The 25,198-nt window shown below is 37.8% G+C and overlaps 2 protein-coding genes across 2 annotated transcripts in view; one reads left to right on the forward strand and one right to left on the reverse strand.

Annotated features, from left to right (window-relative positions):
- Positions 1-534: 534 nt before the first annotated feature.
- Positions 535-10,488, reverse strand: LOC115836668. The gene is made up of 4 exons (XM_030818487.1): positions 10,431-10,488; positions 9,574-10,074; positions 8,756-8,788; positions 535-973 (listed from the first exon to the last, which is right to left on the reverse strand). The coding sequence occupies exons 1-4, from the start codon at positions 10,486-10,488 to the stop codon at positions 828-830; spliced, it is 738 nt and encodes a 245-aa protein (XP_030674347.1). The 3' UTR covers positions 535-827.
- The window catches only part of TET2 (tet methylcytosine dioxygenase 2), a 131,105-nt gene continuing 115,791 nt past the window's right edge, over positions 9,885-25,198 (forward strand). The window contains exon 1 of the mRNA XM_003257463.4: positions 9,885-10,242. The gene's annotated coding sequence lies outside the window, so the exon portion shown is untranslated. The remainder of the gene's footprint in view (positions 10,243-25,198) is intronic.

Genomic DNA, 25,198 nt, shown 5'->3' on the forward strand with positions numbered 1-25,198 from the left:
CTACAGAAATATTTTCAAAGCCCAAATCTAATCATTTTCTTCTCTTTTCAAATCCATTATTGATTTCTCAGTCCACTTAAGCCACAATCCAAACCCCTTACCATGATTTAAAGTAACCCTCATAATCTGACCCCTGCAAACTGCTGCATCCCAATAGTATGAACTCTTCCTCTTTCCTTTCTATAAGGCTTTTGGAATTAATTTTATTTCGTCAAACATGTCATGCTTTCTTAGGTCTCTAATATATAATCTTTTATCTAAAGCAAGCACTTTTCTCTGACTTACTACTTGGCCTGAATAATTCCTATTCATCCTTTAGCTCTCAGTTCAAATGTTACTTCCATGGAAAGATCTCCCTGAACCTACAAGGATGAATATTAAGCATCCTTCCTATTGCATCCTGGCATACTTTTCTTCACATAACTCAAAATATAGAACAAGGATGGGAAAATAGAGCATGAGAAATGCCACTACTAATGTGAAACAAGAATGAAGAACAAATATGTCATTCTTTTTTTTTTTTTTTTTTTTTAGAAAAAGACATTTATTTAGCATCACGATCAGACTATTACATTTAGCAATCAACAGCATGGGTGCAAAAAAAAAAAATCTACATTAAAACCCTTTGTTGGAATGCTTTACACTTTCCACAGAACAGACACTAAAATACTCTGTTACATAATTAGTCACAAATACAGTCCTCGAGTTTTTTGCCCATACACGAGTATTTGTCTAAAACATGTCTTCTTTGTAGCGGCTAGGCCCTGCCACCACTGTCCTTGGCTGAGTTCACAAATCTGTTGTAACCTGTAGCTTCCCTGTCATTCTTATAACACACTTGTGAGAGATGTTCTATGACGGTATTTCCATCTACTTCTGATCCTTCTGTATTTTGGGGATTTCCTGGGCAGACCTCCATGATGACACAGTTTACTCTGTTTGATTTTGGTCATGCACTGATTAAACTGTCTCTCTAGAATGTAGAAATCAAAACACAAATGACACATTAGTCTCTTAATGTATCACCATAAACTATGATAATTAGAAATTCACATTTGAGCAACCATTTATGCAACGGAAATGAGAATAACCAGCCTTCATTTCTACATTTTTTTAACAACAAAAAAAAAAAATCTGTAAATGTGTCCTGACTAGGTTAGATTTTATTCATCTCAAATTCTTTGGTAAGCTCCTCCCTCCTCTCAATTCATGGCACATACCTTTCAGGAGCAAAGCAATTCAAAAGTCCCAGCTAAAAGTGGGACCTATAACTATTTCCCTTGTCACCCCACAGCTATGATTTTGAATTTTATAAATTACTACAAAAATTCACATCTTTCCCATTGGCTGCCATCAATAAGTCTCTCAAAAGTAAAAATGTATGCTACCAAGTAAAGTAATTATTGTTTCCAAAAGCTAATAATTCTATAATAAATACAATCTACATTTGTCCTTTTTCTAAAGATATTGGATATGCAATAATTGCTTGGTAAGCAGCCTTGTTGGAGAACATTATTATTTGTCAGAATTATATGAAATTTGTCTTTTCATGAAATAGTTTAGAGCAAAATGTTTCACTCATTCCAGATTGTATGCATCAAGTTTCATTCTGAGTTTTTGTTTCTTTAGAAAATATGTGAATTTGAAACTCTAAACTAAATCCACCAAGCCCCATCCCTCCAGCCTTAATCAATAAAAAGGGGAATTGTTTCAATAAATTTCAAAATTAAAAAAAAACTTTTTATAAAACTTTCAGTTTATAAACTTCTGGTCTAATGATTTTTTCTCATTACTTACACACACACACCACACACACACCACACACCTTCTCTCCCTCTAGCTCTCTGTTTCTCTCTCCTCTCTCTCCCCTTCATCCAAACATCTTTCTCAGTTGCTTTGGAGAGGAGACAGCAAGGAAGAGCTCCAAACATTTTGTCTTTCATGCCTTTGAATAACTTATTCTTTCCCTTAGAAATGCTTTCAGGGAACAGATTAACTTTCATCTCACATTTGGAATAAACAGAATTACTATCACAGTGGATGGCCTACTTAAAAAAAATACACAAAGCACTCTCTTCCTAAATGTTTCCTTTACTGTAGCATTGTCCTCTATCTGTGTGAGCACAGGCAAGGAATGAAAATGTATCAACCTACGATACAATGTCACAAGTTGGTAAGAGCTTCTTTTCTGCCTTCAGGAAAGAATTAAAGTTGGCTTATTTCCCTTTAGTTTGTGGAAAGAATACTGAAGAAAACTTGAATTTGAGAATTTATCACCTGCTGTGTCACCCTGGGCAAGTTCTTAATCTCTCTGACACGTTCCTTCATGTATTAAAACACATGTTCCCTGGTGTTAAAAAAATAAAATTCAATAAAATGGAAATTATAATGGTCTTACCTGTTTTCAAGATTACTGTAAATACTAAATGACATAATGCATTTTAAAGGTTTTTTGTAGGTTTTCAGTAGTGGAGGCTAGATTACAATCTTGGATCCTATCGTATACTTATTGCCTGAGTTTAACACTTCCAATAAGTGTGCTTTTGGAGTTTCTCTTTCTAAATTTTCTGAATATCTATTTTTGACCTTACACTACTTTTAACAGCAATTCTCACTTATCAAAATTATGACTTTACTGTTTCACCAATTTTAAATTTAGAGACTCTCTAGTTCTTGTTCACTAGTAGACAGTGCCTATTGACACTGTGTTACTAAAGGGGTTTCAGAAAACTTTCCTTCATTAAAATGTATCATCATCGCCCTAGGATCAGCATGCACCTGACCACTAATCCATGCTAAAGAAATCCTTATTCAATAGTTCTCACTTTCTTGCATCTTCCTATCCAGTCAAACTAGGGCCAGTGTTCATAAGATTTCAGAGAACCTCAATGAAATGCTCCTTTGGGATTTGTTTTTGCTATTCTGATGTGTGTGTCTGTGTGTGTCTGTCTGTGTGTGTTTTCACCTTCTACCCTAGCCTGTCAGAAACCCGTTTTGTGGTCCCTGCTTGGATATAATTTATTCTCTTGAGGATACAAGTTATTGTGAAATGCAGAACAATTGCCTGGCAACCAACCCATGTTCACTTTAGTGGTATGCCTAATTACTAACAGATCAAGGAGGTTTTCTGCCAAATCATAATAATATTGTACTCTGAGATATAACATAAGAAAACAAATTAAACAGAGATTGGTAGTGCAGAGCTTCCCAGGAAACTACTTAGCCTCTCATGCTTGCACAGGCTTTGAGTTGGATCTGAGTCAGAGCTCAATTTTCCCACACATCTCCAGAAAATATGAAAACACACTTTAGAAGATTTGAAGAAAATTGGAAATCAACTAATAGCTACCTTACTTCCTTTTTAATTTGCCTTCTCCATATAGGGTGTCTGGAGGAAAGGGAATAATTTAACTTACTGGGGCCTAAACATTGTTTAATCTCTATAGGTCTTCCTTCCAGGAAGAATTGCACTAACTATTAGCATGATGCCACATAATAACACTCATAAACTATTGCATGACTATTATTTTGGAAAAAGAAAAAATCATATTCAACTGGTCTAATTGCCAAGATTATAGGAATGGCTTAAAAACTTTATAATTTTTGACAAAACTCTATCAGTAGAATTTTCCCATGAGAATAACAACAACAACAAAACAGAATATTCTTCACACATGGAACTCAGGCAACGTCCAGTACTTCTTTCTCCCCACTGCTTCAAGGCATTGTTCCTGTCACTTACATTTCCCCCTAATTATTCTTATTCACTACTGATAATCTGAGTCATTCTTCAGCTGCTAATTATGTCTTCCTCAATTTTTTGACCTATCACAAGAGAATTCAGAAATATTTAATCAATATGAAATATCAAAAGAGTTAAAGGCAGCTTTGCAGGATCTTTGCAAAGGAAAGAGTTCCACTATACTATAGAGAGATATATAAAGTCTGTTCTTTGTCATAGGATGTTCTATGAATGATAATATTGTGTGCCTGTTAACTATTCATAATAGGTGTAAACACTAAATGTTTTTATTGCATTCTCACACATTAAGCTATCCCAGTGATATTCAAGCACAGTTTATACATCTCATTGTGAATCATTCGGAAAGTATTGTTACTCCTGCCCCATCCCAGACCTCCTTAATCAGAATCTCCAAAAGGCCTGCGGGGGTAGAGGAGTGTAACCTAGTCATGCATATTTTTCAAAAGCTCCCTAAATGAGTTTTTGTTTTCCAAATTGAAAGGTTTGGTGCTATCCCATTCTGAGTATTTTATTAATATCACCAAAGACCCATGTCCGATTAATGAGTTCAGTAGATGGCGCTCTTTCCACCTGCCAGCTTCCTTGCTTGGCGGAATGAACCCTAAGTCATTCATAAAAGTCAAGGGCAGGTCAAAGGTGCAATTCCACGCCAATATTGAAAACATACACTAGAACTTACCTTTGCAAACCAATTGTTAGTCAGTCGAGACACATGTTAAAGTGGTTGTGGGGAAGGGGTACAGTATCACATTTGCTTATTACATGAATGTAATTATTCTTCTGAAGAGTTCAAGAATGTCAACTTCCTGGCACAAAATTGGAAACTAAAGAAACAGAGTAGAAAGCAATGCTTTTTTTTTTTATAAAGTAGAGATTTGGACAAAAGAGGTTTTTTTAAAAATATGAGAAAGATATAGGAAATACTGATGTTACTGCTATACAACATACTGTGTGAAAAACTTATGATGGGGCAAACATAGATGTCTGTATCTGCTAAATTGGGAGACAGCACCAGGTAGCCTGCAAGATCATCAGCTTTAGAGTCAGCTAACTCTGACTGAGACAATTCTGCCCACTATTTTATCGCAACAAGCTACTTAGCCCTTAATTCTCAACAAGATATTACCTACTTTACTTGGTTATAATAAGCATTAAATTAAAAGAGATAATGAACGTAAAACAATTATTTCAATGGTTGGTGCATAGCCAGTATTTAACCAATAAAATTACTTTTGGAGTGCTAAGTAAATGTAGGTGCTGAGTTTTTAATTTTTTAAGTAGCAAAGGATAATAGAAAATTACCATGCGGTTTTGAAGGGAAGATTCCTTTACCAGTCAGTACTAATAATGGTGAGAAAAAAAATTAGAGGAGGATAAGCAGGAAAAAAACAGAAGGTTAGCTTTGGTATAATAAAAAAGGCCTAAACCTTAATTCACAAAATTTAGATTTGTAAGGTGCTCTCTATTTACAGGATGTCTGACCCGAGGTAAATCAATTAATCTCATCTTTAATATTTATATGATGGAAATTACATTAAATAAATCACTTAACCTCACCTTTAATATTTATATGATGGAATTACATTAAATGCCATTTTTAATATGACATGATTTTTGAATATTAAGTCATAATAATGCACATAAAATGCCAAAAAACTATAGAGTCCTATAAAATGGTGCTGAGGTAATTATTAATAGTTAAATTTTATTGATTACTGAAATTCATCATTAAAGTTAAAAATTATTCTTTCAAAATAAAATGAGATACTAAGTGAGTTAGTAAATTTGGATGAGGAGAAAGAGTAGTTACTGGATTGTGAAGTCAGAATTTATGAAGTGAAAAGGTATTCCCTAAAATTCTAAGAGATTGGTATTAGCAATATTTGCAATAATTGTGGAGGAATTTCCATGATGTTGTCCCACTAATGATTCTAATATTCTTTCATTTTCTTTTTGAGACAGAGTCTTGCTCTATCACCCAGTCTGGAGTTCAGTGGCACAATCATGGCTCACGTGGCTCACAGTCTTGAATTCCTGGGCTTAAGTGATCCTTCCTCTTCAGTAACATTCTTTCTATAATGCCTCTGCCAATGCTTTTCAGTTTATCTTATATTCTACTTTGCCCCCATTAAATTAGTACACACATTGGATAGTTCCTGATTTCATTAATTTAATATTATATAATTTGTAATTTTTCTTTAAATTTTTCAAATTATATAAAGAAAAATTAACCAAATAAAATCAGATTAGGAAAAAAGTAACTAGAAATCATAAGAGATTCTATCAAGACTCTCATAATATTATAATCCCTGGGTTTAGACAATAATTTTTATTAATAATAATTTATATTAATAAGCTAAAATATTATATCTCAATATGTCATCTATTGGAGACTGTTAAAACTTAGTATTCTGTGTTAAATACGTACCTACATGTAATGTTCAGTAATGTAACCAAACAAAATAAATAAGAAAGCTTTTTCACTGCAGTGACTGCTATGCTGTTTGATGGTCAATTGTCTTTTAAGCATACAGAGAATCTTTATCATGTTATACTTCAGAAACATGTTTTTGGAGAGGGGAAACAACAGGCCATGATTTTATGTTTTTGTTAAACCACTATAATTCTTTCAAAGCAGTGTATATCACAACTATTTCTCTGTGTTGAAGAGAGTATCAAGTCCTTAAAGAAAAATGTAATCCCAGCAATTTGGGAGGCCGAGGTGGGCGGAGCACGAGGTCAGGAGTTTGAGAGCAGACAGGAGAATTCCTTGAACCTGGGAGGCGGAAGTTGCAGTGAGCAGAGATCGCGCCACTCACTCCATCCTGGGTGACAGTGAGACTCCGTTTCAAAAAAAAAAAGAAAGAAGGAACATTTTCTATTCTGCAGGTGGGGAGGAAATGAAGAATGCACCTATTATTTTTGTGTTAGTATAACATAAAAAAATTTGCATTGTAAAGCAAACTACCAACGTCAGCTCTTTAATGGGCAGCAGCAGACAGGAAACTGCCTCCACTCTAAGAGATTTAAAGACTGAGCAACTGAGTTAGATAGCAGGTGAGGAGGCCAATCAAGTCAATTTTCTAACACAGAGTAGCATGTTGCGGAACTTGTTCTATTAGTCTTTTTTCTCTGTTAAGGAAGCAAGGATCTCTCTGTATGGAAGCAGTGCTGCTATTTCTAGTTTGAGGAAAAAAATGGTAAAGAATTTGATAATTAATTGTTGTTAAAACAGCAAATTGTATTTTAAACATAGATTGTCCACACCTATAGGAGGAGGAATCTCAAGAATGCACACAATTAATAAAAGCTGGTTCTGAATTACCCATACAAGTGCGCACTGCGTTCAGTAAACAACTGATTATGCAAACTATATCCTTTCTTTCCCAGAAATAGCAGAAGGAAGTTTTTTAAATAAAAAAAAAAAACTAACTAAAATATTTTATATGTGAAGGCCTTCAGAATTTTACTTCCTTTTGCTGTTGAAAAGTCACAATAGCCAAGAGGAGTAATCTATTTTATTTTAAATTTTAAAAAGTCATGATGGTTAAGGGTAGAGTGGAGGTGCAGAGAAAGAAGTTGGCAAGAAAATGTCCAGGGCCTGTTGTAAAACCAACTGCAAGCCAAATATGATTCCAAATAGGCAAGAACACCCTGTTACAACAGAGAGCAGTTTTCAAAGAAGAAATGAGAAGGAGGTGACCTGAAAGATCATTTCCCAGTTATAACTAAAGGAACCTACGGATACTTTTATATTAAACACATGTTAATATAATATTTTCACGTATTATTAAATGTAAGAAGATATATAATTATATACTTCTATAGTCAGAAACAAAATAACTCCTAGAAGTAAATGGTTTGTTACTGTAGTAGTAGTAACTACCTGGGCACTTACCTAGTGCTCTTATTAAAAATTCACCACAACCCTGCTGTCTTACAGGTCGTTGAACAGATTAAAAGAAACCGATACCGAGAGAGTTAAGTAAAATGCACAAGGTCACACTGGAAAAGATAGAGTTAAGAGTCACTCAGCTCTGTAAAACTCCAAAGCCCACGTTTCAACAACTCTGCAATACTGTGCACTATATAAATGTATGTTGTGGTCTTGAGATAACTTTATTTCCTGGACTTGAAAAATACATCACAAGCCGGGCGCGGTGGCTCACGCCTGTAATCCCAGCACTCTGGGAGGCCGAGGTGGGCAGATCACGAGGTCAGGAGTTCGAGACCAGCCTGGCCAATATGGTGAAACCCCGTCTCTATTAAAAATACAAAAAATAGCTGGGCGTGGTGGCGCACGCCTGTAGTCCCAGCTACTCGGGAGGCTGAGGCAGAAGAATCTCTTGAACCCGGAAGGCGGAGGTTGCAGTGAGCTGAGATCGCGCCACTGCACTCCAGCCTGGGTGACGCAGCAAGACTCTCTCAAGAAAGAAAGAAAAGGAAAGAAAAGAAAGATAGAAAGAAATAAAGATCACAAAGAACTTTCAAACAGTGTAGATTTTAAAGTGCATTAACAATTTCCAAGACCTAAGTGACACTTTAGTGTACAGCTAGAAAACATGGATGGAATGTCATTCCCACCTGAAATGTTTAGGGCAAAATGTACTATTTTCCTTAGTTTGTGCAAAATCTGAAATCTGAGTCAACTTTGTTTCAAAATGGAATAAACAATGTTTGATTGGACCCACTAAACATTCTTCTTAGCAACAATGCGATACTTTCAAGGAGTTCCCTTTTTACACTCTTCAAAGAGGAAATATTCCGATTTCGTAAACTTAGGGCTTCACTTTTAAAGAAATTACAGATCAAAAAAAGCGTGGTTACACAATATGACTAGTATTGACTTAAGGATATTGTGATCACCATGCAGTGATCCCATAAAAGATGTGACCAAAATACCCACTTAAAATTTGAACGTGTCATGTAAGAACATGTTAAAGATGAAGGGAACATTTCAAAAACGACTATCTGACATAATATGATACTTACTATGATTCATATGGGCTTCGTTCTTCATCTTATCTGCAAACAAAAAGTTGGTGATTAGAAAAAGGAGCATTAGAGGGGGAAGTAACGCTACTCAGCAATAGAGAAAAACTCCAGTCAAAGGAAGAGCATAGTTACAGAGCTCCGAATGTCAGGGAAAATCAAGCATCCGTCATTCGGAATTAGCTCTGTATCGGTCGGTTTCTTCATTACTTAATTGTACGGGTGGAAACTACTTCAAAGTAGAGGCTCTTAGGAGTGGCAACTTAAGCATTTGAAAGTGCAGGTTTATTTCCTCCTAGCGAGAAGTAGAGGGTCACTAGTGAGAAACCCATCTTGAATCTGTGAGACGCCCCCTTCTACTCAGCCCACGTGGCTAAAGTAAACAGAAGGTGGGCCGGGGCGGGGAGAAACAACTCGCTCAATTTCCCAGTTTGTCGGGTCTTTAAAAATACAGGCCCCTAAAGCACTAAGGGCATGCCCTCGGTGAAACAGGGGAGCGCTTCTGCTGAATGAGATTAAAGCGACAGAAAAGCGAAAAGAAAGCGCGGGCAAGGGGATCCAAAGAGAGATAGAGACGCGGGCCTCTGAGGGTAAGGTGGGCGCAAGCGGGGGTGTGGTGCGGGGAGAGGTGCCAGTGGGTGGAGGCGGCGGCCAGAGCGAGGGCACGTGCGGGTACACTCCGGAGGAGGTGGGTGCGCGCAGGGGCGTGTGCGCGGGACCTCGAAGTGGTGGTGGAGTGCAGACCAGCAAAAAGTTTCAAAGGGAAATCTTGGATGTCACGTCCTTGTCCAGGCACCCATGCCATCCTAACCCCTCACCTCGCCCCCAACCTTCGCGCTTGCTCTGCGTCTTCTCCCAGGGGTGGAGACCCGCCGAGGTCCCCGGGGTCCCCGAGGGCTGCACCCTTCCCCGCGCTCGGCAGCCCTGGCCCCTACTCCGCGCTCGTCCGGGCGCACCACTACCCCCGCGCCACTGCACGGCGGGCGTGAGGGCAGCCCAGGTCTCCACTGCGCGCCCCGCTATAGGGCCCCAGGTGCCGCCGGCCTTTGTGCTGTACGCCCAGTGCGGGGGGCTAACTCCCTGGGAGCCGGGGCTGAGGGCCCCAGGGCGGCGGCGCAGGCCGGGGCGGAGCGGGAGGAGGCCGGGGCGGAGCGGGAGGAGGCCCGGGCGGAGGAGGAGAGCCGGTGGTAGCGGCAGTGGCAGCGGCGAGAGCTCGGGCGGCCGCCGCCGCCTCCTCGCGAGCGCCGCGCGCCCAGGCCCCGCTCGCATGCGAGTCACGTCCGCCCCCTCGGCGCGGCCGCCCCGAGACGCCGGCCCCGCTGAGTGATGAGAACAGACGTCAAACTGCCTTATGAATATTGATGCGGAGGCTAGGCTGCTTTCGTAGAGAAGCAGAAGGAAGCAAGATGGCTGCCCTTTAGGATTTGTTAGAAAGGAGACCCGACTGCAACTGCTGGATTGCTGCAAGGCTGAGGGACGAGAACGAGGTCAGAGCGCTTCTCTTATGCCGCGAAACTCTCCCTTTCTTCTCCCCTTCGCTTTTTCTCGGGCTTCCAGGGACTGGGGAGCAAACCCTGTAGTGTCACCCACAAATACCAAGAGGGAAGAGGGAAGCTTCACAAATTACTGGAGCCTCTTCAACATGGCTGACAAATATAGTTTTAATTCCCTCTACCCCTTTTAAACCTGTAGTTCTGTGTTCTCTTCTCTCCTCTTAATGTTCGTCCCCTCATCTCCCGGAAAACTTACCTTTGTGCCTCCGACGAGCCGGTTTCCCGGCCTTTTTTAATCCTCAGAAAAGTGATTTTTAAATTTGCTTTCCTTTCTAAAATAGTTCAGCTTTGGGGTGCACTACTTTTCCCTTTAATCCTCTTCCCCTGTTTCTTTCGTGTAAGTGAAACGAGTCTCCCGTTTATCCTGAACAACCTCAGAGAGAACACTGATAGGGTGTTTTTCGACCCTTTTATCAGCTGTAGGGTCTGGGTCTGGGTTTGTGTCTGCCTCCTCCTACCTCCTCATCCCCCTTTAGGGGGCTGTACGAAGTGAATGTCACAGGGAGTGGAATTGGAGTACACTGAGTGGGTTTTTTTTTTTCCCCTTAAGTCCGCGCGTTTTGTTAGCGGCGCTGAGTGAAAGAGGAAAGAATAGTTTCTCTGGTTCCCCAAACAAGACCAGAACTCACTTTTCTCAAGGTACATAAGTCAGCGCTGGGCTGAGCCTTCCAGCCTGGGGAATGTATGTAAGAGAATTTATGGACAAATCTGTGTCCCGGCTTTGTGCTTCTCCCGAATCAGCTTCGTTTGGTTCCTTGGTAAGTGACAGGCAGACACAAAGGCAGGCGCAGGCCCGGGGAGGGGGCGGGAGGGAGTGGGGAGCGCAGCGTTGAGAGTTGCAAGACTGCAAGGTCAGGGGCGCCGCCGAAAGAAATGAAACCCAATCCCAGCAAAGAAGTGAAGAGCAGATTTGTAACAGTCCCATCCAAATTTCTCTTTTGGCTTCTCTGTTTGGTCTTTCATCTCTCTGCCTTTCTCTCTGTGTCTCCTCTCTACTCGTTTCTTCTCTCTCTCTCTCTCATACATACACACACACACACACACACACACACACACACACACACACACACACACCTCACTCGCATCTTGCTGAATCTTTTCACCGGGACTGCTTGTCTAGTTTTATTAAGCTAATAGGGTTTGTATGGAGAGTTTTCTACCTATGGCATAATGAAGTGTGTGGCCTGGATAGACTCCCGGAAAGGCCGAAAATGAAATATAAGTGTTATTTGCTGGTTATTCCCCTCATGATATACTTTTAATTACATTGAGTGAGTTCTCCCTTCTTCATCTAATGTTTAAGAATTGAGAAAAGGCTTATTTTCCAGCGGTAAAATTTAGTGCATAAAATTTAGTGAAATGTTTATATATTTACGTGTCTAGGGAGTGGAATACATTCATGAATTTAATATCTCAAATCACACATTGTGCTTTTTCCCCTTCAGTCAGGGATTATAATGGGAAACCCAAATTCAAAGGTATTCATCAACAAATGATCCAACATAGGAATAAGATTGTATCTTAAGGGAAGTTGGGATTCACAGAGAAAAGACATTGGTTTGGTTTGGTGTAATACTGTGGGTATTGTTGCCTGGCTAATGAAATCATTACATTTGCATTTTAATGGAAAGTTGAAATACTAAGGGGAGTTATGTTCTTTTACATGTTTGTATGTGTGCTTAATAATGTTTGGAATAGAATATAAATTTAAACACAATAAATATTGATTTTTTTAAATGTTAATAAGCAGAGAACTGTTAGTGAAGTGTTGGATAATCAAACTGAAGTTTAGAAAACAATTTATAGGATTAAAAAATGGATAGAAGGAAAAACACAACAATAGATATTTCTCCATAAGTCGAATTTCCAAAACTATTTGTCCTCGATAGTTCACTTTGTAACTTTCTATTTTGATCTTTGTTAATTTGATGTAGTTTGCTTTAATCATTGATACGCGGGGTTCTTTCACATGATTACAAGGAAGAAGCATTACTCATCTCTGTGGAATAGAAACAGTTCATTGGTTAGTTCTTATTTGCCCTAAAATTAAAAAAAAAAAAAAACACTTAGGATTTTACCATTAATGCTGTTCATGTTAAACGATCGAGAAAACTATGGTTAATTATTCCAGCAATTCAGAATTAAAAACAATTCCTTTTGCTAACAAGCTAGTATTTACTTTTTGGGGACAACTTTTCAAATGTTGTGGTAAATACTGTCTTCAGGCTATTCAACTAATAATAGATACATTTTCCACTCAATAAATAAGAATAACTACATTGGTTAATAATTTTGAATACAACTATGAAGGCTTGTTTTTTCCTGTCATCAAATTTAGATTCTTGTTATTTTGTGCATCCTACTTTTGTGCTGAAAATAGCTGCTAATTAATACTGTATAAAGTATTTCAGTGATTATAAGGAAGAGATGTGTATGTTAGTCACTTTATCCTTTGTTGGAAAAGAGAAATTATTTTAATAAGTATGGGGTAGTTTACAATAAAAGACATAACCTCAGTTCTTTCTTTACCATATATGTGATCGTACTACCTAGGTGCTCCAAAAATTCCATAGGACTGTCTTGGGTTATTGAATTTTAGGAACGTGATAATGGACAATAACAAGATAGATAGCTTTTCTTAACTATGATGTTGTTTTGCTTATTTTCTTATTGAACTAATCATTAATGAGAAATTAAGTTGCAGTGAGAGAAGTCCCTTGCTTTGTTTAAATTGTCATATTTGCCAAACTCTTCTTAAGGCTTTAATTAGGTCTGATGTGCCAGTTTATGCCAGAAGCTGGAGGAATTGATAGGATTTTGAGGCAGTGGCACATGTTCCTACTAGACATTGGCAAGTGAACATCACTTCCAGAACAAGTGAAGTGCACCTGCCAAGGAGTTGTTATGAAAGAATTCCAAAGTCCTTATTGGCCACTGGTCTCGTATTAGGTAACAACAACCGGAGTTAATGTTTTAGTTTCACTTGTTGAAGTTAAAAGTTCCCTATCAATTCTTCTAAGACTCCACCCCCAAACAATGTTATAAGTCCAATGTCACTATCAAAATGTATTTCCTTAATTGCTGACCTCATTAAGAAGCCCTTCTTATGATTCATAGGCACACCTCACAGAAACTCTATTTTCCATCCTGCCCAAAGTCTGAGTAGGTAAATTCTTATGAATTCTTATGAAATTACCTTGAAATAAAATATCTTCAAAAGTTATGGATGCTAGACATTGTATAATGTCAATATTTTAGAATATCTAATATTTAGAAAATATTAGATCTACTTTTTATGCTCTAATTGCTTCTAATGCAAGTTAAATTGTTTTTGTTGTTATTGTTTTAATAGAATTTCATAGTCTTATCTAGCAATTTCAAATTGCTGGAAAGAGTCATCTTTGTTTTATAAATAACCATGTAGACTGTTTTAATGTAATTGTTTCCTACCTTGGGAACAGGCTAAAACTTTGGACCAGCTGTCAGTATTTGTTCATCAGAATAACACTTTGTCAATGATTATTCTACCATTGCACAGTAGTTCTTAAGGATAGTAATGGTACCAAAGCCAGCAGCAATAGAATATCTCCCAAGCCAACTTTACAATTGGAGCCTTAACTGTGGGAAAGATCAGTTGCCAAGTAGAGCTGGTGGTTATCTGGGAAACTGTGCTGAAGAACACAACCACAAATGATTTTGCCAAATATACAGTATTTACTTGGTCTAGATCTCCAAATTCTATTTCTACTCACTGCCAAAACTGAGTGAATACTGTGACATTATTGAAGGAGGTTATGCAGTGCATCTGTTGGTTTGGTGTATAGTAGGAGAGAAGGGTTCCAGGAGGGAAAGGGGAAAGTGAGAGCATGTGAATCACTGTGACTACAATCCAAAAAGAATTATGTATGTCTGCTTATTTCCAGCATTATTTTTGTCCTATATTGTACATTGCAGAGACTTGCTGACTTAAAATAGATATATAATCTTTTTCTCAAAAGAATAGATATTTGGTTGTCCATTCCAAATAACAAATTTTGGATGGGCATGGTGGCTCATGCCTGTAATCCTAGCACTTTGGGAGGCCAAGGTGAGAGATCACTTGAGGCCAGGAGTTTGAGACCAGCCTGGGCAACACAGTCAGGCCCCAGTCTCTACAAAAAATTCAAAAAGTCAGTGGGGCATGATGGTACATTCCTGTAGTCCCAGCTACTCAGGAGACTGAGGTAGGAGGATGGATTGAGCTCAAGTATTCTAACTTACAATGAGCTATGATCACACCACTGCGCTCCAGCCCAGGCAAGAGAGAGAGACCCTATCTCAAACAGCAACAACAACAAAACCAAACAAACAAAAAAGCACATTCTATGAGCTTTGATTTATGTTTTCTTCATTTGTAATGGCATGTAGTTAAATGTGTCATACTTCAAAAAGAAGAAACAGATAGTAGGTGGATTTTCAATATAATATATATTATATAGAGATAATATATATTTTCAATATATATTATATGTAAAAATAAATTCAGTGATAATATCATCCTACCTGCAGTTTTAAGAATTCAGAACTCAGGCCAGGTGTGGTGGCTTATTTTGGGAGGCGAAGGCAGGAGGATCACTTGAGGCCAGAAGTTCTAGACCAGCCTGGGCAACATAGTGAGATACCCGTCTCTATTCAACAAAAATAAAAATAAAAATAAAAATAATTCAGAACTCAATGCTTTATATTCACTGAAAGTTGTTCCTTTAAACTGACTTGAAATCATGTTTCAAATAAACTGAGAATTAAAGTAAGAGATGAGGCCGGTTGTGGTGGCTCATGCCTGTAATCCCAGCACTTTGGGACACCAAGGCAGGTGGATGACCTGAGGTCAGGAGTTTGAGACCAGCCTGGCCAACATGGTGAAACCCTGTCTCTACTAAAAATACAAAATTAGCCGGGCTGAGGCCCAAGAATCACTTGAGCCTGGGCGTGGTGGCTCATGCCTATAATCCCAGCACTTTGGGAGGCTGAGGCAGGTGGATCACCTGACGTCAGGAATTCGAGACCAGTCTGGCCAACATGGTGAAACCCCGTCCCCACTAAACATACAAAATTAGCTGGGTGTGGTGGCACACACCTGTAATCTCAGCTATTCTGGAGGCTGATACAGGAGAATTGCTTGAACCCTCCTGGGAGGCAGAGGCTGTGGTGAGCCGAGATGGCTCTGCTGCACTCCAGCCTGGGCAGGGCAGAGAGACTCTGCCTCAAAAAAAAAATTAATAAATAGGAGATGAATAAATTGGGATAAAGTGTTTTTAAAGGACAGTCTAGGATATAAAATGAACTGGTTGTTTGACTAAAAATACTACAAATGTTTCTTTCAAATTACATTTCTTTTTTGTCTATTGGATATTCCCTAATAGAACCTGCTGTTGACCTCTGAGTCAATATTTAATGGATGATATAGAACTAGTGAAAAACCATGCAATTTAACTAGAAAAAAGTGTAATCTATCTTCTTTTCCTTTTTCTTTTTTTTTTTTTTTTTTTTTTTTTTTTTTTTGAGACGATATCTTGCTCTGTCACCTAGGCTGGAGTGCAGTGGCGTGGTCTCAGCTCACTGCAACCTCTGTTTTCCAGGTTCAAGTGATTCTCTTTCTCAGCCTCCAGAGTAGCTGGGACTAGGAGCGTGCCCCATCACACCTGACTAATTTTTCTGTTTTTATTAGAGACAGGGTTTCACCATGTTGGCCAGGCTGATCTCGTACTCCTGGTCTCAAGTGATCTGCCTGCCCGGGTCTCCCAAAGTGCTGGGATTACAGGCATGAGCCACTGCACCTGGTCTAATCTATTTTCAATGTATAAGAGAAAAATAGTGTTAAGTGTCTTGGTGATGGTGATGATGGTAGGAGTAATGGTGTGTTTTCCTTACATTTAATTTCTACAGGCTATGGCAATTGCCCTATAAAAGCCACCCATTTTAAGCACAAAAGTGAATGGTTTTTGGTAAACTTATATGGGATCATATATTTTAATTGAAATATTTTTTGAGATAATTACAGATTCATATGCCATTGTATGAAATAATACAGAGAGATTCCACATATACTTGCTCAATTTCCCCCAGTGGCAACACTTTGCAAAACTATAATATCATATCACAACCATGATACTGACATTGATATGGCCTACTAATCTTATTCAGATGTTCTCAGTTTAACTTGTACACATTTGTGTGTGTTTTGTTTTATACCATTTAGTCACATGATCACATATTTTTAAACCTTTTTTTCTCAAAACAGAGAAGTTTAGCACAAAAGTTTAGCAATTTATCAATCATGTGATTGTGCTATTATGCCATATTAAAATGCGTGTCAGAATGTAAGTTTTTGTTTTCTTAAAAGTCCTTTTTTTTGATAGAATGGCCTTTATGTTAAAAATATTTTAAGTTGTTTTGTGACAGTGTAAGTTGATGACATTTAATTCTCATCACAACCCTAGAGATAGGTATTATTCTTATCCCTATTTATGAATGAGGAAACTGAAGCCCAGTGAGGTTAAATAACTTCCTTAAGTTCATACAGCCGATACATGGCTTAGGCTTAGCCAGCATTTGAGTTAAGCAGTCTGTCTCTAGTGCCAAATCTTTTAATCACTATATTATACTTCCTCATTATCATTGATAGCTATAAAAGTGTATAATGTGGACTATGTAGAGAAAGTCATAAAAGGAGATTTAAAATGCATACAGTTGTTCACATGAAAACTTGTAGCCAAATGTTCATTATGGCATTATTAATAATGTTAAAAAATGGAAACAACCCAAATGTCTATCATGTCATGATTGAATACATAAATCGTGGTATATCCATACAGTGAAATATTATTAAGCAATATAAAGGAATGGATTATTGATAAATGCTGTCACATAGGTGAATCTGAGAGGCACAAGAAAGGCCACATATGATATGCTTTCAATTTTAAGTAACGTCCAGAATAGGCAAATCTAAGGAGACAGAAAGTTGGCTAGTTATTACCAGGGGCTGGGGTGGGAGGGAGGTGACTGCTCATTAGTATGAGATTTCTTTTGGTGATGATGAAAATGTTCTATAATTAGATAGTAATGATTGCCCAACTCTTTGAATATGCTGAAACCCACTGAATTATATGCTTTAAAAGGATGAATTTATTGTATGTGAATTATATTTCAAAAAGCTGTGGTTATAAAAATGAATATAGTTGAGTTATTTGGTTTATGTTATGTCAGAAAATATCTTACATCTCATGCAAAAGAAATGCAGGAACTATTTGGATTGAATGAGGCTAAGCATATCTTTCTAGGAAGGTGGCATCAAGGAGTTTTATTACGCCTGTAATCCTGGCACTTTGGGAGGCCAAGGCGGGAGACCAGAAGTTTGAGATTAGTCTGGGCAACATCCTCTTATAGATGAGGATACTTAATCACTCAAAAGTTGGCATTGTGTTTTGTGATAACAATAGCCTTTAGAGCTTATATGGGAAGATTTAATAGATAGTGATAGGTTATATGACTTGGTAAACAGGGCTTAATTTATAGGTGCAAGAAACTTTCTCAGATGTCTTTAGTTACCTAGCCATTCAGTTCAGGAGATGTAACCCAAGTGTTAAAAGGAATGTGACTGGGCGCGGTGGCTCACACCTGTAATCCCAGCGCTTTGCGAGGCGGAAGTGGGCGGGTCTCTTGAGCTCAGGAGTTGGAGACAAGCCTGGGCAAAATGGCAAAACCCCATCTCTACAAAAAATGCACAAGTTAGCTGGGTGTGGTGGCACATCCCTATAGTTCCAGGTACTTGTGGGGCTGAGGCGGGAGGATGGCTCGAGCCTGGGAAGTTGAGGCTGCAGTGAGCCATGTTGGTGCCCCCACACTTCAGCCTGGGTGACAAAGTGAGACCTTCTCTCTCAAAAAAAAAAAAACAAAAAAAAAACTATAAAAATTGCTGTTCTTGTTTAAATTACTACTTAGTGCAGTTTAATCTGGAAATAATAAATTACTAGATTTTGGGGGGTATTGTGAAAACAGAAGGGCAATGCAGGGCAGAGAATAAACTTCAAAACTTTGAGTTTGTTAACTGTTTATATCTCCACTTGTCATGTTTCAGATTTTAAAGTTAAAATGACAAAGTATCTCATAGGGTTTAAACAAGTGACTCTTTTTCTGTTAACTGATACTGTGGCATGTTGAAGATGTAAAATAAGGTTGAAAAGGAAATTGCTCTGCAGCAGTCTTCATAATGCCAGGACAAAGTGAGAAACAGGGTCAGAAGGATGATGGCTCTCCATCTTTGCTACACATGGCCGCAAGTATTTACAAATACCAGCAGAACTTCTACAAACCACTTAAAGGTAAAATGAGTGCAGATTTTTAACACTAGTCCCTGTGGAACTATGACTTGTAGTTTTGGACACACAGGGTGAATTACTTGGGGTTGATTGTATTTGAATTTCTAACCTTATGTAATTCTAGATACCAGACATTCTTGTTGTGCAATGCTTCTCTCCCTTTTTATTCTCATGAGAATGTTGGGCTGCAGCCAGTTGGATCCCATACCTTGGGACCATGACTGATAACTGGAGTGGAGAAAATTCACTGATCTGGAAAGGTTGAGCTTTAGGGTTCAGAGACATATTTAAGGTACACATGTGATTGTACCCAATAAGGAAGTATATTGGCTCTATATAATTGTTATGATCGCTTGTTTAATGAGTAACTATAGAATTTTACTTTTTAAGAGTATGATCATAGCATCTACTTGTAGGTTTGTTGAGTATGTGTGACAAGCCCAAGATAGATGCTCATGTTAGACCCATCAAGAAATTGGTGTAGTGATGGTTATGGAAAGCAGTAAGATAGAATTTAGGTTCTGTTCTCCTTACTGGAGAAATGAGTAGCTTACTTGTCTTCACTCTCTCTTGTTTCTCCTAAAACTTTGTGAACCACCTCAGCTGACTATAAATTTTTGTACTAGTATCTCCATAATTTTAAAAAAGTTGTTCACAAGTTTGAGTGTAGTACTTCATCTTTGCTTTTTAATGCACTTCCAAAAAATGTAAATCTGTTCTCACATATTAGGAACATTTTGATTTGTTGTTTATTTTTAGCTTTGCTTTTTATAAGTAATTTATACGGAAGATACACCATATTCAAAAGAAGAAAAATGGGCTGTGAATTTTTGCTGATGTACTACTCCCTTCAAAGGGAATTGCCTATGTTCAGGCATAGAAATGCAGGCAGTCTGACATTTAGGTATGCCATACAGAGTATTGATATTTTTAATTTGCTACTTTAACATTTTGAGATTTGTCACAGTTTGTTCTGTGGGTGGGTAAAAGTAATGGTAATTTTAATTACTGTTGTCGTGCCTCATTAGCCATTGCTAAAACCTGCCTTACCAAATCACTTTTCTTGATGCAGTGTTAAATCTAGCTTCTATGTCCAGATTATACATTAATGAGAACATTCACCCATCTCTCAAATGAGTTATTATTATAGTATTTTCTCCTGAAATAGATGATGCATTAAAAAAAAGTGAAAAAGCTTCAATAGGGATAATGAAAGCCAAATAACATAGCATGGTATATGAGTTATTCCTCCCGTTTTCTTACCTGTCTGCACTAAGAAGGGCACCCATTTAAAAATACCATAATTATTAGTTGTGCTGCCTCTGAAGTAGAGCACCAGAATGTGAGAGTAATACAATGAGACCACACCCAGATTCTATCCATAACATACTGTCCTGGTCTTATTAATTTTTTAACCTGTTTGTTCTTTTAGCACTTTTCCTGCTTTTGTTTGAAGTCTCTTGCTTTGAAGTTATAGAATTTTTATATTTGCCATTGGCTGTAAAGTTATCTCAGCTCTTTTATAACTTTTCATTATATTTGCATTAAAAGGATCACTTTGAGCACCCTGTAATTAGTTCAGATGAGTTTTTTTTTGTTCTACTGTGCACTCTACTATATACATTATAACAGAAGAAAAAACCATTTCTACAAATACAGTGTCTGATAGTTCGTCAAATCAGAGTGAGCATCTTAAAAAGTGAATTGAGTTATTAAAATATTAATTCATTTACGTTCCTATTTTAATGTACCAAATATAACTGATGAAAAGAAGAATACCATAAATGAGTACCTTTCAAAAATGAAGGAAGAAAAAAATCTCACAGCTAAAGATTCTTACCATATAAATTATTTATTTTAGTACAAACATACATTTTAGCAGGAAAAAACATACTTTAAACTTTGTTTTGTAGATTTTATCTTTCTTCCAATCTAGCCACTGAAATGGTTTTTTCTCCAGTGAAGTTATATTATCTACATAAGTTGAATTTAAAACAAGGTTGTATTTTAATTTTGGAGTTGTCTGCCACATTACGCTTGTGGAAAAACACTGACAGAAAGCAAAGCTAATAGACATTTTGCTGTTGGCTCACCTTATTAATGGCTAAGATTTAATTATGTATTTCTACTGAAAAGCAAACTTGAAAAAGACATTTGGTTACTAACTGTGGGAACTAAAAATTTTTATGTTTTTTTATTTTTTATTTTTTGGTAGAGTCTCACTCTTGCCCAGGCTGGAGTGCAGTGGCATGATCTTGGCTCACTGCAGCCTCCTTTTCCTGGGTTCAAGCAATTCTCCTGTCCCAGCCTCCCGAGTAGCTGGGATTATAGGCACCAGCCACCGTGCCTGGCTAATTTTTGCATTTTTAGTAGAAACAGCATTTTGCCATGTTGGCTAGGCTGGTCTCGAACTCCTGACCTCTAGTGATCCACCCGCTTCCGCTTCCTAAAGTGCTGGGATTACAGGCATGAGCCACTGGGCCCGGCCAGCATATTTACTGTTACAACTTATTTACTTTGAAACAACTTATTTACTGTTAAAAAAATGTGGTTCTTGTTTCAAATAAGAAATTTTATGAACATCAGCTAATTTTTTAAACATATATTGTAATTTTAAAACATTTTTACCAACATGTTTTTCAAGAGCATGGGAAATCTAGGGTATGGCATTTTAAAGTGACTTTAAAGACAATTCTTGGATTTTGTTGAAGTCAGAATATTTTTAAAAATACAGTAAGTTTAATTTACTACTGACAGTTTTTCTTTAATTTTTTTTGCATTGTTATAATTAGTCATGCCTTAATCCTTAGGGTTTTGGGAAACTATAGGGGTTAAAAACTTAGTTATTGACGTTGTAATTTTTCTCAGTATTGATAAGAATTCAGGTGTTTAAGGAATGGAGTTTACTTGTTTTCTGTTCACAAACCCATTGTAACAGATATAATGAATGTAGATGAAGGTGAAATCTGAAATAGGAAGAGAGGTAAAATACTACTTTTTTTTCCTTCACCCAAGGAAAGCCATTGAATACTGAATGGGTCATGTTGTAGTTTAATTGGGTGTAAATTATAACTTTGTAAATCATTTGCCTAAGTGTATATCTCTGGTTTTTATGTAATTCATCTCTCATAATATCTCAGTTTACACTGAAGTAAATAAGCAAGCAAGAGTAAGTCCTGCAAAAAGAGGAAGCAGAAAGTGCATTCAATGCATTGCTGAAGTTATAAAACTGATCCTAAATTGAATTAGGTAGAGCACTTAGATTACAAGAAAGTAACAGGAAAAAAATATTCCAGTTCTTCCTCTTTTTTGGAAAAAAAAAAAAAGAAAGAAAAGACAAATAAATCACCTTTAGTTAGAGATAATTCGTTGACATCTGTATGTTCATTTTTAGGGCCAAAAAATAGTAGGCTTCTCTTTGGAAATTGTAGAAGCTTTCTCTCCTTCCAGTTACGCGCGGTCACATCAACATTTGACACGTGGGTACCGCGCACGTGGCAGCAGTATTTACAAACACCATCCTAGGATTCCAGAGACTCTTATGTAACAGTGAAGAGAGTAAGCTTTGAGCGTCTGTGGGCGGAGGAATCAACACAGTTTAATTCATTGTCCGGGAGCTCTTGTCTGGCTCTGATAGGGTCATGAACCAAAGATCAAGGTGTTTAGGTCAGGATCTTCCATAACGCATGGTTTTCCTACCAAAGCCTCAAAAGCTGTGCCTAAATACAAGATTAATCTTTTTTTCTTTTTTTTTTTTCTTTTTTTTGAGACGGAGTTTCGCTCTTGTTGCCAAGGCTGGAGTGCAATGGCGCCGCGATCTCGGCTCACTGCAACCTCAGCCTCACCGGTTCCAGCGATTCTCCTGCCTCAGCCACCCAAGTAGCTGGGATTATAGGCATGCGCCACCACGCCCGGCTAATTTTGTATTTTTAGTACAGACAGTGTTTCTCCATGTTGGTCAGCCTGGTGTTGAACTCCCGACTTAAGGTGATCCGCCTGCTTCGGCCCCCAAAGTGCTGGGATTACAGGCTTGAGCCACCGCGCCGGGCTAAGATTAATCTTTTTATGCCCTGCAGCAAACAGAACTAGTCATGCCAAACCATTTTTGTGATTTGGGGAAACGTGAGCAGATGATGCTTTGGATCTGATTATAATTCACAGTGCTCTTGTAATTTACGTGAGGTTTGCATACCTGCCTCCCAGCCTCACAAAATGCCTTTAAAAAATTACATCTTGGCCAGGCAGAGTGGCTCACGCCTGTAATCCCGGCATTTTGGGAGGCCGAGGCGGGTGGCAAGAGATCGAGATAATCCTGGCCAACACGGTGAAACCCCGTCTCTACTAAAAATACAAAAATTAGCTGGGCGTGGTGGCGGGCGCCTGTAATCCCAGCTACTCGGGAGACTGTGGCAGGAGAAGCGCTTGACCCTGGGAGGCGGAGGTTGCAGTGAGCCGAGATCGCGCCACTGCGCTCCAGCCTGGCGACAGAACGAGACTCTGTCTCAAAAAAAAAAAAACAACAACAAACTTGATATTTGTAAGCGTCTTAAAAAGCAAGAGAATTCATGATTGACTTCCCAAACTAAACGGTCTGACCAGAAAACACTCAAGAAAACTCTTAATCATGCTCCTTAGTATACCATTATACCTGCCTCTCCCCTTTCCCCATCCTCTGTAAATTCTCTCAACCTTCCTTCATTTTTAATTTCATATCAAGACCTAGAGCTAAAACAACAACAACAAAGCTTTAAGTGTCTGTATTTAGGGAATGTGCCTCCTATCCCAAATTGATTTTTATAGCTTTTCATTTATTTTTATCAATACGAAACAAGTTGAAATAAAAAAATAAGGCATCAAGAATTTAAATGACATGGCACATGGATACATGTGTAACAAACCTGCACATTGTGCACATGTACCCTAAAACCCTAAAGTATAATAAAAAAAAAAAAAAGAATTTAAATGTCTAACCACGTATATCTGGTATATGTGTCCTGGTGCTATTTATTAGCTGTAAGCAGACTGGTTTGAATATTTAAAATATGAACAGAATTTGAGTTCTTTTTGTATTGCATCTAAGGATCATTTGAGATGGATGTCATCATTTACCATCCAAAATAGAAGCCTTCTTGCCTAACAAAGAATTGTAATTAGATCATCAAAGATGAAATTTATAGTTAATTGAAAAGTTAGCTGATTTGAGTGCTTCTTTCACAGAATATGTTTTTGTAATTACACTACCTTTCTAAAGATAGGAAAAATCAGTCTTTGAAATGTGATACTATAAATGAAATTTTTTTTTTTTTAAATAAAGGATCTTTTCCCAAGAGCTAAACCAAGCACCAAATCTGTTTTTTGGGGTTGGTTTGTTTTTCAAAGAGTCTCCCTCTGTCGCCCAGGCTGGAGTGCAGCGGAGCGATCTGGGCTCACTGCAACCTCCGCCTCCTGGGCTCCAGCAATTCTCTGCCTCAGGCTCCCGAGTAGCTGGGATTACAGGCTCTCGCCACCACACCCGGCTAATTTTTGTATTTTTAGTACAGACGGGGTTTTACCATCTTGGTCAGGCTGGTTTTGAACTCCTGACCTCGTGATCCACTCGCCTCAGCGTCCCAAAGTGCTGGGATTACAGGTGTTTTTCTTTAAGTAATATTTGGTATAAGAGAACTTTATATTTGGAATAATTTAAATATTATCTGACCGAATCTATTATTCACATATAGAAACTCAGGTTTTAGCCATTTAACATCTAAAGCTGTTCTCATTTAGAGGAAATTACCAAAAGAGTGACTCATTTAACTAACAATAAAATCTAAGGATAAATATTTTTTCATTCTGTTGCAGAGCAAAAACAGCCTTCTGGATATGAAAAGATATTACTTCTTTAGTGTTTATTACTTATAATTTATTATTGTACATTTCTGATACACTGAATTAAGATATGGTGAGAGTAGGTTGTAGATTTTTTTTTTTTTTTGGTTGTAGATTTTTAAAAGTTCTTATTTGCGTGATTTATCTACTTGCTTTTTTAGTGTCGGACTAGAAATGATGTATTTCTCTCAATTATCCTCGGCCTAAATAGTAAAAGCTTGGGTGAAATTACTTACAAGTGTACTTTTCCTGCACAGAGCAGAGCCATTGCTGAACACTCTTGAGCTTTAACAAAAGTCGTCCTATCTTATATTAGAATACTCATATTTTCCCTCTTTCTCAGACCTTTGTTTCACAGTAAATCATATATGGATATGAGCTGCAAGTGCTCAGAATTTGATTAAGGCTATAAGTTAATTTCTACTAAAAAAGCGATTTAAATATAACTTTCATTTGGCTGTACTGTAGTTTCACTTGAAGGGGCAAGCATGCAATAAACATTGACTTATTAATGCATAGGCTGTCTTCATAAAGATCAGACTGAGTGACAGTTGTCTCTGTATTATAAAATATCAAAATGGTAGATTGAATCTGATGCATACCAAGGAGCAATGTGGAAATTTTAGGCTGTTCATCTTTTTTCAGTTACTACTAAGTGTGTGTAT

The sequence above is a fragment of the Nomascus leucogenys genome, chromosome 9, assembly GCF_006542625.1.
Source record: "Nomascus leucogenys isolate Asia chromosome 9, Asia_NLE_v1, whole genome shotgun sequence".
NCBI classification, from domain to species: Eukaryota; Metazoa; Chordata; class Mammalia; order Primates; family Hylobatidae; genus Nomascus; species Nomascus leucogenys.

Bases quoted from the DNA above. Each gene is read 5' to 3' on its own strand.
- LOC115836668 (XM_030818487.1), bottom strand. From the start codon at position 10,488: ATGAGGGGACGAACATTAAGAGGAGAGAAGAGAACACAGAACTACAGG. The intron at 8,789-9,573 runs GTGAGGGGTTAG...TTTTGTTTGCAG, and splicing joins GCGCGAAGGTTGGGGGCGAG to ATAAGATGAAGAACGAAGCC. The intron at 974-8,755 runs GTAAGTATCATA...TCTACATTCTAG, and splicing joins CGAAGCCCATATGAATCATA to AGAGACAGTTTAATCAGTGC.